General features: G+C 33.9%; 1 protein-coding gene across 1 annotated transcript in view; it reads left to right on the top strand.

Annotated features, from left to right (window-relative positions):
- LOC149794782 (U5 small nuclear ribonucleoprotein 200 kDa helicase-like) overlaps positions 1 to 12,978 on the top strand; it is a 103,505-nt gene that overhangs the window by 73,618 nt on the left and 16,909 nt on the right. The window contains exons 30-37 of the mRNA XM_089964431.1: positions 726 to 854; positions 2,008 to 2,199; positions 5,371 to 5,625; positions 6,065 to 6,267; positions 7,469 to 7,542; positions 8,672 to 8,748; positions 9,560 to 9,707; positions 9,968 to 10,044. Coding sequence (XP_089820557.1) covers positions 726 to 854; positions 2,008 to 2,199; positions 5,371 to 5,625; positions 6,065 to 6,267; positions 7,469 to 7,542; positions 8,672 to 8,748; positions 9,560 to 9,707; positions 9,968 to 10,044 — 1,155 coding nt within the window. The remainder of the gene's footprint in view (positions 1 to 725; positions 855 to 2,007; positions 2,200 to 5,370; positions 5,626 to 6,064; positions 6,268 to 7,468; positions 7,543 to 8,671; positions 8,749 to 9,559; positions 9,708 to 9,967; positions 10,045 to 12,978) is intronic.

The raw sequence follows: 12,978 nt of genomic DNA, 5'->3' as shown, positions 1-12,978 counted from the left end.
CTCCACCTTGGTCTATCATAGCTGTACATCCCTGTATATTCAATTCAAAGATGGAGACCAAGGTGGAGATGCGATTGCAAAACACCATCTCATGTCAGTTACCAGATAAAGCCACAGGTTTTTCTGCTAAATCTACTGTTATACCCATAGCTTTGAGTTACAGTTATACTCCTAGCTTTGAGTTACACAGTTATACTCATAGCTTTGAGTTACACAGTTATACCCATAGCTTTTGAGTTACATTGAAACCACTCAAAATACAAACTGCATAAAACTTTCAGATTTTCTTTCCATGCTGAAACCCTTGCATAATCTTAGATCTGACAACAGCCCAGATATTACAGAAACATGATAATCTCATTCAGAAGTATTCTTTACTGTTGACTGCCTAGTTACTTAGGTATAAAGCAGTGGTTTACAACCTTTTTGACCATGACCCTAAGAAATAATTTTTTTCTGAGCCTCACAACCCCGTTTCCACATTTTGATAAGTTTTGCCATTTCAACAAAAGTCATGGCGACTCTCCATGATTTGGTGTTGGGATCAACTGGTATAAATCGTAATGAAAGGGTACATAAAGCAGCCAAAGCTGCCCTGCTTTCACTCATTTCTAAATGAAAGATTCCTTATACTCTCATCTGGTATTTTCCTCCTTACCAGTCTCTATACTGCCAATTACACTCCTGTCAGTGGGAGATTGTAATGATTGTAATTTTGTTTTTAGGGCAACATCATTATTAGTACTCCAGAGAAGTGGGATGTTTTGTCCAGAAGGTGGAAGCAAAGAAAAAATGTCCAAAACATCAACCTCTTTATTGTGGATGAACTTCATTTGATTGGAGGAGAAGTAGGGGTAAGTTTACAGTGTCATTTTCCATGTGTAAAATGTTTCCTATCTCTGAATGAGGCAGTTGTTGGACGATTCATATAAACATTGAATTGTCATCGATGTCATCTACTCGCATCATAACCTAATTGTTTTGTTATTATTTTGGGGGAGCATTTTTTACAAGCAATAAATATAGTTGCAGATGTACACTTTTATTTGAACCCTATGGGATTTTTGTTCCTGAAATAATCTTCATCATGTAACATATTCATGATGCTAAAGCTACTTTACATGCAACCAGGGCTGTGGTTTAATTAAGTAAAATGACATTTTTATTTGGAGCATCTACAGTATATTATCACATTGCTTTTTAAAACTTAGTAGCTAAGCGTGTATTGACATATTTAGCTGATAGCATTAAATTGTTGTCCATGTGAGCCATAGATTATGCTGTCTTATATTATGATTTCTTTAAAATGAAATACATTATACATGTATATTGCCTTATTATACATATACATTGCTCCCTCATTATAATGTTGTCCATCTGAGCCATGGAGTATACTGTCTTATAGTATGATTTCTTTAAAATGAAATACATTATACATGTACATTGCCTTATTATACATATACATTGCTCCCTCATTATAATGTTGTCCATGTGAGCCATGGAGTATACTGTCTTATAGTAAGATTTCCTTATAATGAAATACATTATACATGTACATTTCCTTATATACTTTGCTCCCTCATTATAACATGGCCCATGGTAATCTTAGAGTATACCACCTTATAGTGAGACTGTCCTGTAATGAAGTACATTATATATGAACATTGCTTCCTCATTTTAATCATTTCCATGAGAGTCATCGAGTACACCACCTTATTGTGAGATTGCCTTATAATGAAGTATAATCTACATATTATTTCACTACTGCTAAATGAACTGGGACCCATGACTATACATTATAATAGAAACAGTGTTATAATTAAGAATCTTTTAGCAAAAGAGTGCTTTGTTAACACAATCTTTAACTTTTGCACAACATCTGAACCACATTAGGATAAGTAGCAAGTAAATTGCCTCTTCAAATGTACAAACAACAAGCTGTATCAAAGTGGTGTTAATAACAACATTATGAAAATGATTTTTATTTACACTGCGTCTATCTTACAGCCTGTTTTAGAGGTGATTTGCTCAAGAATGAGGTACATTTCCTCTCAGTTGGAGAGAAATATCCGCATCATCGCTCTCAGCTCTTCTCTTTCCAATGCCAAAGATGTTGCTCAGTGGCTGGGCAGTACCACTACTGGCTTCTTCAATTTCCACCCCAATGTGCGCCCAGTGCCCTTAGAACTCCACATTCAGGTAACTATTACACCGTGTTTGATATGGAGCAAGCATTATAGGTATAACAATTCATTGACATGTATCAGTATCACTGTGCTAATTACACTGCCAGAATATCCCAATACACACTAGTATTACATCACTAGTTGTACTTGATGTACTGTAATATATAGGTATTAAAGTTGAGAACAAATTCAATTGAAGCTCTTTATGCCTGCTTACTTGAATGTATTCAGATATTGTCACTGTTCATTTGTGTATTATTAACCATTTAGATATTAGTTATCAAACCAGTTCCCCTACTCAACAATAGAAACCACCAATCTCAGGGACAAAACATCAAAATCGTATTTTAATTGGATATGATTATGTAAAATGATGAACATTTCTATTTTTATTGCAAATTCAATGAATAAGAGTTGGTAGATTTCATGTCAGCATGATAAAACATCTCTCTGATATTGCTTTTCTAAAACCAGAATGGGGCACAAAGCTTTAAAAGTAAATCCCTCAGCTGAATGTATGGATCATGTAGGGAAATGTTTCATGTTTCAGGAATCATATAATTGCAGAGGCTTTGTGTGGTTAATAAGAAAACTCTATGCGGAATCAGAAAAATTTGTATATTCATGTAATGCTAGTAACCTTGCCACACTTTGATCATATTGCCACCCATGATCATGACATGCATTATATCAGAACTTAGCCAGTTATGCTAGCAGGGATATTGTAAAATGATATCATGCTATTTAGATAGTTACAAAATGTTGACTTTACTTATTCTCTCATAATTGACTCGGTTATTTAACCTACAGCCTATTATGTGCATTGTAATACCTTTCATTACCAGAATTAACAGTAGATTCCACTGGAGAAAACGTTTTTTATTTGCTTGATAATCCTTTGAATAAACATAACTTGGCAGAACTGTATGGGGTTTTCAGCTGACAATGCATCAGTGATGACTGGAATTCATAAAGGAGTTGCATTCTGTATTTTGAAAAATGTCTCCATCATTGTACATAGGTTGTCCCTGTCATACGATGCACCTTGCTGCAGGGAAGGCTGCTGATACATTAGAAGGAGAACCCTTGAATTATCGGTTTGGCTTTCTACCTGACAAAGTACTTTTTGTGGACAGAGTTGACATGCAATGGCACCTTATTTGCCAGCTAAAAGATTCAATAACTGGAAGATATATATTTCCTCTTCTTTTTTAGGTTATGAAAAGAATATTGGTTCTTTACCATTCTAATGGTGACTGTGAGAGATTGTTCAGTATTGTTAACGTAAAATAATTGAATTCAGATCCAGGCTCTGTAACCCAGCACATGGTTCTCTACTGGTGTGCAAAACATTCATAATCTCAGCTGGTACAAAGTGTTTTGAAATGCAGTATAAGAGACTGTTGCTTTTTTAAAGCTCAGAGTGCTATGTAAGGAAAATTTGAAGCAGTTATTGTTGTTAAAAGACAAGAAGGGGTAAATGATTCATTTTGTACACATGCTCATTGAATTTTTATCATGTTATATGTGGATTACTCTTTTTCTGCTCGAATTTCTCTTTTTTTCCACTTGGATTACACTTTTTCCTTGCAAGGGTTTGGCATATATGCAGTAGTAGAGAACATTCATTGAAACAGAATTAAATATTAAATCAGAATTAAAATATTAAATCATGATTTCTATCTTTAATAATAATAATAATGAGGACTTTGTATAGCACCTAATCTTTAGAAGCTCTAAGTGCTTTACATTAGACAACACCTGTAAGATAAAAAGCATATATAATGATATGATTACACAAAAACAAACACCATGAAATTAGAAAACAAAAAACATGCTGAAAATATTAAGGTAGGAAACATTATTAGATGTTTATTTCCTACAGTGTTGCCACCTGTTAACATTTACCAGTATTTTTCATTGATTGCTGTTTTGCCATATGTTATTTTTGAAAGTGTATACAGAAAATTTCACAAAATTTGTGATTTCTTATTAAATGTTGCAAATTTCAAAATATTCTTAACTTCCTGGCACTAAACACAAGTTGCAGTTAAAATGAGTTATATATGAAGGATTCATTTACCATTTCTGTTTGCCATTTTCCTCATGGTCAACAGATCGAGGCAAATAATCTGGGTATTTTCTAATTTAACAAAATGGAATCCAAACCTGATACCACATTGTAAGTGGGTTAGCAAGTTATCCAGGCGTAAGTTATCAAAGGCGAGGTGTGCTCTGAAATGGCATGTGTAGAGACATAAGCCAAGTGCACTGAAATATCAGGACTAATCAACTTCTGTCTTTTCATCCATTGACCAGTCTTTGCAATGTGTTAATGTCTGACAGTTGCATTGTGCACATCTGTTGCCGTGTCATTATGTTTGTTTAATGTTATGGACGTTAGAGTGTTTTGAAATAATGATCGTAAATTTTAAAGTACTAGGTCAAAATTTGTTGTTGTTTTTTGTAACATTTGATAAATATCTATTGGCACTCTTTTTTGAAAATTCTAAACTGAGATAATATAAAGTGATAGCAAAGTTGTTAGCATTTCTTCAGTTAACCCTGTCATTATACACATGATACTTTGCACTTAGCATTTAATTTTTGGTATTTTTTTAATCTTTTGTAATTTACATCAGTTTGTTAAATATTTTGTTGAGTTTTATTTTGAAGAAGGAATTTGAAAATTATTTTTATGCATGAATATATTCAAGTTGAAATTTGTGTGAACATTTCATGTAAACATACTTTGTGAAAAAAGATAAAAGATATTGTGAAATGACACAATAATTTGCACACGAAATAGTCTCACAAGTGTTAAAGAAATACTGCTAACTGAAGCATGGCAGAGTTTTCCATACAAGTGTTAAGGAAATGTCGCTAAATGAAACAGGGAAGAGTTTTTCAGCATACCTAAATGATTGAAAGCCATTCCTCACAAAATCCGCCTGATTCATGAGGCATTTACTTACAGATTTCTCAAACTGATGAGAAGCATGTTGAAATGATCTGTGCACCATTTTTTGCAGGAATGGCGGCATTTCAGAGGAGACTAAATATAATTCATAGAAGGTAAAATAAACAATATAGATGTTGAAATGATCTGATATTAATATTATGTTGAACAATAGTCCCTATCATAATTGCAGAATTGTATAACCTTGTTTTTGTGTAATTTCAGGGCTTCAACATAAGTCACAACTTGTCTAGAATTATAGCCATGGCTAAGCCTACGTATCAGGCCATTCTCAGACATTCACCAAGAAAGCCAGTCATAGTGTTTGTTCCATCAAGAAAACAAACCAGGCTTACTGCCATTGACATTTTGACATTCAGTGCTGCTGAAATTCAGCCTGAAATGGAAACTCCCAGGAGCCGTTTCCTTCATGTAAGGGAGGAAGATATAGATCCATTCCTTGAGAAGATATCCGACAAAGTAAGTTTCACTTCTTATTTGTTGTGGGATTTACTGTAAGATATAATCCTTGCTCTGAGATTGCCTTCAGAGCAATTGTAGATTGATGTTAAAACCTGTTCATGTTTTTGTGCAAATATAATTTTGTCACGGTGTACTAAAATTCTCCATATCTTTATTAAAGTAGTAAATAACTTTTCTGTCAAAACACTTGGTGAGATTCCACATATATTGTTAGAACATAAAGATCATTTTCTCAGAGCAGGAAGTCACCATATTCAATCCACATTATGCCACATATAGTTCTTTTATGTATTTAATAAATAATTTATTCGTACTTGTTTTAAAACATGACAGGGTAACTGTCCTTCTGCAGTTTGATAATTTAAACCAAAGGCATACCACTGCGACATAGTGGAAGGGAACACAGCCATTCATTTATGCCCTTTTCAAATTTCAGACCCTGAAGGAGACATTGAGTAATGGTGTTGCGTACCTTCATGAAGGTCTGAGTGACATTGAGCGGAAAGTTGTGGAGCAGTTGTTCTCTACAGGGGCAGTACAAGTTCTTGTCACCTCACGTAGTCTTGCTTGGGGGATGAATGTATCTGCCCACCTTGTTATTGTGATGGACACGCAGTACTATGATGGCAAAACACACTCGTTAGTTCTTCACTTAAATATTTCAGTTTTTTTAAAATGATTTTACAATAGCTTTTTGACTTGAAGGGGTTATAATCCTGGTATAGTGTTTATTTATTTTTATTAAATTTTGCTGGAATTGCTGATAATAGTAAAAGACAGTTTGGTTTTATTCAAATGAGCAACAGTGCACAGATACACTGGCTTTTCAGGTCTTTTGGTCAGATTCAAATGTCAGGAGGGGCAATGTATATTTATTTTAATGATTAGACCTTTAAAGACCCTCTGATATTGTTACACTGATGGTAAAAATTGTAACAATTGTAGAAAATGCTTTGAAAAAAATCACCACAGTCATTCCTCAGATGTTTCAAATGTTAGTGTAAGTTTTCTAGTGACATTCTCTTTATGACACTAAGAAGGACCTTGTCAAGCAATATATCAGGAGCTTTGTTCTTCCATTTAATTATATGTAAATTGTCATTACTTCATCTCAAAACCTACTAGTTTATCATTGTTAAATACCAGAGAGGTGTCTACACAAACAAAAACAAAAGTTCAACCCATGAGTGTTTGCGATACTTTGATTTCATTCTTTAGTATAAGAAAATGACTTTGTTTACTTGATTAGATCTGCTTCTTGTCAGAACGTAGATTATTCTGGATTTGGTTAGTTAAACACTTCACCAAGCTATGCCACAAACTGATCAATTTAAGCTGCAGTGTTTTCTTGAGTAACTTGAATCATGAAATGGATTTGAATAATATGGACATGGGACAAAAGGAAGTTATATAGATTTAGAACATTCCATTGCTGTGGATATATATTATCGAGTTAATTGCTGGCACTACCAATCGGATTAAAACCAAGGTCTGGGACATAACAGAGATCTGATTTCTGTCCATATTAGGTCATATTCTTTTCACCTGTAAATTCACTATTCATTTTACAGGTGTCATATTTATCCAAGTGAACAACATTATTTGGAGCAAATTGTATCTTACAGTAACACTTTTGGAACAAAATGCAGTGATCTATCTGATAGGTTACTTAAATAAATTCACCAAGAATTCCAAAGGCCACCAAAACATTAACTTGTATCAGTGTCTTTCATACTTATTTATTATAAGTAGATCTCGATTTTAATTCGGTTGATCGGTTTGTTGAAAATATAATTTCTCAGTGTAATGAAATTAATTTTTTTAAATGTTTTTATTCCAGATATGAAGATTACCCAGTACCAGATGTACTACAGATGATTAGCAGGGCAAATCGACCCCTTATTGACCAAGAAGGTCAGTTTATTTGTCTAGTTTGTGTAAAGCATATTGACCCCTTATTGACCAAGAAGGTCAGTTTATTCATGTTAGCCTGTTTGGCAAGACATAGACATAATTTTTCCTACAAAACTGTTGTTGCCATCTGGGATAAGATTGGGTTTTGTGATTTCTGAAAGTGATTATTATGGGACTAATCTATATAGGTTAACATTTGGTGTTGTGTGTTAGTAAAAATGATGCAATGTAGGGTTATCTTAAAAGCAGAGTTCACAGGTAAATTACAGCATTCTGCACTACCATGAGATGTTAATGATTTCATATTTTAATTACACCTAATACAATATACATTGAAACTCTCAAAACCGAATACCCTTTGGACCCAATGTTTTCTTGGTGTTGTGTGTTTGATCAAGTTTTACTATATCTGCTCCTTTAAATTTGTCAAGTTTCATTGCTACTTTATTTATCCCACTGTATTTTAATTCTTGACTCATAAAAATCAGTTATATGATTTCACATGATTTAATACAATATTGTGGTGTTTTAAAGCTCTAATATGACAGAGCATTGTTAGAACATCCCTTAATAGTATGACCATCACCATGTTAGAACACCCTTAGTATGACTACCTCCTTGTTAGAACATCCCTTAGTATGACTATCACCTTGTTAGAACATCCCTTAGTATGAATACCTCCTTGTTAGAATATCCTTTAGTATGACTATCACCTTGTTAGAACATCCCTTAGTATGACTATCACCTTGTTAGAACATCCCTTAGTATGACTTTCACCTTGTTTAGAACATCCCTTAGTATGACTATCACCTTGTTAGAAACATCCCTTAGTATGACTATCACCTTGTTAGAAACATCCCTTAGTATGACCACCTTGGTTGTAATGCAGGTCACTTGTATGTCTTCCATGTAATCATTATAAAGAAGAAGGAATGTAATTAATCACCTTAAAACTTATGAATTGTTAGCATAATATTTTGGAGCCTTACAAATAAACAAGAGACTGAAGTTGCAAGAGGTCGATATATATTTGAAAGTAAGTAAACTTATACCTCTGAATAGAAGAGCCTTAAAAACATTACTTTTGTCAGGCTCAGTAAATATGCTTATGTGATTGGTTCCTTTACAGGAAAAGCTGTAATACTTTGCCAAAGCTCCAAGAAAGAATTCTTCAAGAAATTTTTGTATGAACCCCTTCCAGTAGAGGTGAGTTTCCATTTACTTTAACTTTGATAATCTGTGTGGATTGCATAAAGGTTAACAAGGTATTTGCTGTTCCTGCCAGTGTGTAGTAGAGTTAAACAATTCCATTCACATTTGGTCCTAGGGCAAGTGTAACCGTGCTACGGTTGATATGGGTTTTTTGAATATTGCTTATACCATTGATAGAGGATTACATAATCACTAACTAGTTGTTATAAGTGTGTGTTAAGATTGAAGTATTGTCATTTCCATATTTTTAGTTGATTTTGTGTTTGCTGCTAAAAAAAAATTTACAGACCCAACAAATGCAGAACCTTTCATGGAAATTGTAGGATCCATTACACAAATGCAGATCCTTTCATCGAAATTATAGGATCCATTACACAAATGCAGATCCTTTCTTCGAAATTATAGGATCCATTACACAAATGCAGATCCTTTCATGGAAATTATAGGATCCATTACACAAATGCAGATCCTTTCATGGAAATTATAGGATCCATTACACAAATGCAGATCCTTTCATGGAAATTATAAGATCCATTACACAAATGTAGATCCTTTCATGGAAATTATAGGATCCACTCCACAAATTAAATTAAGTGACTATAAAAATGTAATTGTTTGTAAAAATCAGAAACATTTAGACCTACAAAAATAACTTAATTCACGTTATGTATGGAAATTGTGTATTTTGGGATTCTCAGGTTAACAGAAGTAATAACGATGATGATGGTCACAGTAATAATAAAAGTGACATTTGCAAATATTATAATAATAATAATGCTAATAATAATACTGATAATAATTCCAGAGCCACCTGGATCACTGTCTGCATGACCACTTCAGTGCAGAAATTGTTACTAAGACAATAGAAAACAAGCAGGATGCAGTGGATTACCTGACCTGGACCTTCCTTTATAGACGCATGACTCAGAATCCTAATTACTACAACCTGCAAGGTAAAGTTACACTATTTGTATATAAATGCTCTGTGATGCTGTTGATTGGAAAAGCGGTGTTGAAATTAGTCTCAGATCTCCAGCAAGATGCTACATTCAGTAAAACGTTTGTTCATTCAGCTTCTTTGGAGATGAGCACAATATGAGACTTTGCTTGATAATGTTAGATTATATTATTAAGATTACTTTATGTGCAAGTATGTAATTTCTAGAACCCTATGCATTTAGATTTGATATCCTTTCTTGCTTTTTTTTGTCAGGTGTGTCCCACCGTCATTTATCAGACCACCTGTCAGAACTTGTTGAAAACACAATTAATGATCTGGAACAATCAAAGGTATGTAGATTTTTGTTCTTAGGGCATGGATAGTACCTACTTTCCACATCAGCAATTCCAAGATTCCCAGTTCTAACATGGATATGTGGTTGCCCTTCCAAAGTTGTTTGTTTTTCTGGGTTTTTTTTGGGGGGGGTCAGTTTGCTTACACCTTAAAGAGTTAAAAACTTTCATTGCCTTGCCTTGATAAATTGCACCCAGATAGCTCACACACCCGCTTGTAATGTGGGGCCAGGCATGGATCCCATTTTTTAAAACCAAAAAATACCCCAAAAATTGGCCCCTCATTGTTGAACTTGAAGAAAATTGTGATCAGAATTGGAAAATGAAACCTTGATATTTCGCTTGTTTTATTGTCTAAAATACGGTTATGACCTGGAAATTTGAAGGAATCTCATGAAATGTCCAGCTTTTAATAATAAATCATCTATTTAATTAAATGTTCATTTCAAAACACATCCTCAGTACATTGTAAATAACAATGTTCAATAAAATTTCAGTCAGTGAAAATGTCACTAATGCATACAGGTGACACTTCAATAATTAAATAGCAATTAAATAAGTTTTGTTGAGTGAATTTCATGGTTTAGTTCTATCGTCTGTACTGGTTTTAGTTCTATCGTCTGTACTGGTTTTAGTTCTATCTTCTATGTTGGTTAATTCTATCTTCTGTATTGGTTTGAATGTAATGATCATAAATGCAATAATCTCTCATGTGTACAAATGTGAAAAATATCAATCTATTGTCATAGCTATGTCAATGAGTGTTTCTGTGAGAACCAAATAAAGTGTCAACTGCGTTGCGATCTCCATTAGCAGTATCTGTTGTAGTGTTATGCTCAGTTCAAATCAGGCCTGCTTTGTATTATCTCATTATCTTTTGTCTTAAATCAAATCAGAGATGGTGGAATAAAACAAAAGTTGAAAGACATGTAAATCCTACCTGTGTAAGAGCTAGCAGTCATAGTCGTGTGTCTGTTAAACTCATTGTTATGCAACAATGGCCTGGCACTTTGGCATCTTGTCATGTGAATTGTGAACAGTCATTAAAATATTAGATTTGCAACTTTCATCTGTCATTCAGTATTATTACCCTATCTCTCCACACCCATGCAAACCATTCCTTCCCTTTTTCTGTATTTAGGTGTTGTGCACCTAAATTTCTGGCAGCATCACTTGGTTTATGAAAAAGTCAATATCCATCACACTTTTGGGTGCAACAGCACTCCTTGTACCTTTAAACATTTGTTATAAAATGTTAACCAACTTGGAACTTTTAGTAGCTATTTCAGATTTTAGGTTGCCTAACTCTGGTTATATGTTAGTATAGAAAAAGTCATTTGAATGGTAAATTGTATAGATCATGTCAGTAACTTAAATTGCTTATGTAGGCTATGAGCCATACTTGTCACATGTAGATATGCCTCCTCTTGGAGGAACTTCCAGTCTCACAATTGATAAGGGATTATGCAGCGAATTAAATTGCATATGTTTTCTTTAATGCGGTTGATCGTAGGCCAGAAAAAGTTATGTGATTGTCTATCATCCAGCATCCAACCATCGACACATGTTTGTTATTGCTACTCTTCATAAGTTACTTGGAAGATTGCTACTTTACACAACACACACACTTTCATCCCAAGGTCGATTTGCCCTAAATGAAAATGATGCCCAGTATTGCTACTCCTTAACATGTGGTCATATCAACATGACTTATTATCATGTTGATCTGGATTGAAAATGTTGAACAGATCCTCAAACAACTAATATGGTGGTTTTTTTTGAAAATCTTCCTGTCACTGCTTCTCCTAAATGAATGGTTATGTCAACATGGAGTTTTCACTAAAATACATCTTGTGATGTCTAGTTGGTCCTAAATGGTTATATCAACATGATGTTTTCACTAAAATTCATCTTGTGATGTCTAGTTGGTCCTGAATGGTTATTTCAACATGGAGTTTTCACTAAAATACATCTTGTGATGTCTAGTTGGTCCTGAATGGTTATATCAACATGGAGTTTTCATTAAAATTCATCTTGTGATGTCTAGTTGGTCCTGAATGGTTATATCAACATGGAGTTTTCATTAAAATACATCTTGTGATGTCTAGTTGGTCCTGAATGGTTATATCAACATGGAGTTTTCATTAAAATTCATCTTGTGATGTCTAGTTGGTCCTGAATGGTTATATCAGCATGGAGTTTTCATTAAAATTCATCTTGTGATGTCTAGTTGGTCCTGAATGGTTATATCAGCATGACGTTTTCACTAAAATACATCTTGTGATGTCTAGTTGGTCCTGAATGGTTATATCAACATGGAGTTTTCATTAAAATACATCTTGTGATGTCTAGTTGGTCCTGAATGGTTATATCAACATGGAGTTTTCATTAAAATTCATCTTGTGATGTCTAGTTGGTCCTGAATGGTTATATCTACATGACGTTTTCACTAAAATACATCTTGTGATGTCAAGTTGGTCCTGAATGGTTATATCAACATGGAGTTTTCACTAAAATACATCTTGTGATGTCTAGTTGGTCCTGAATGTAATATTCAGGTTCCATTCATGTCGAAAATGAAAGGAGTAGATTCAGAATGTTCTCCAACAAAGACAAAGAAAAGAAAACAGAACAATAAGGACAATTACGCAGTCATGTTTAGATTTATGAAACCAGCTAGTAAAGGAGGAAACTTTGCGTTTTTCAGATTGTGTGATTGTGGTTTTGCTTTTGGTCCTGGAAGCACCCATGACATAAAACAGCATGAAAAGCTTATCAACATCTACTTGCTGCACCAGCAACAAGAACACAGCCTGAACTTACATTTTTAAATACCAGAAAGAACCTTGATGTAATTTGATCAGAACTTCATTCTACTACATTTCTTTTAGAAATGAACCTTCCTCTTTCAGTTGCTAGTGCTGCTGGCAG

This window comes from Sinohyriopsis cumingii, chromosome 7, assembly GCF_028554795.1.
Source record: "Sinohyriopsis cumingii isolate HCF-2022 chromosome 7, ASM2855479v2, whole genome shotgun sequence".
Classification (NCBI taxonomy): domain Eukaryota; kingdom Metazoa; phylum Mollusca; class Bivalvia; order Unionida; family Unionidae; genus Sinohyriopsis; species Sinohyriopsis cumingii.
Note: the sequence above shows the minus strand (reverse complement) of the source record. Positions and strands in the feature narration are given on the sequence as shown.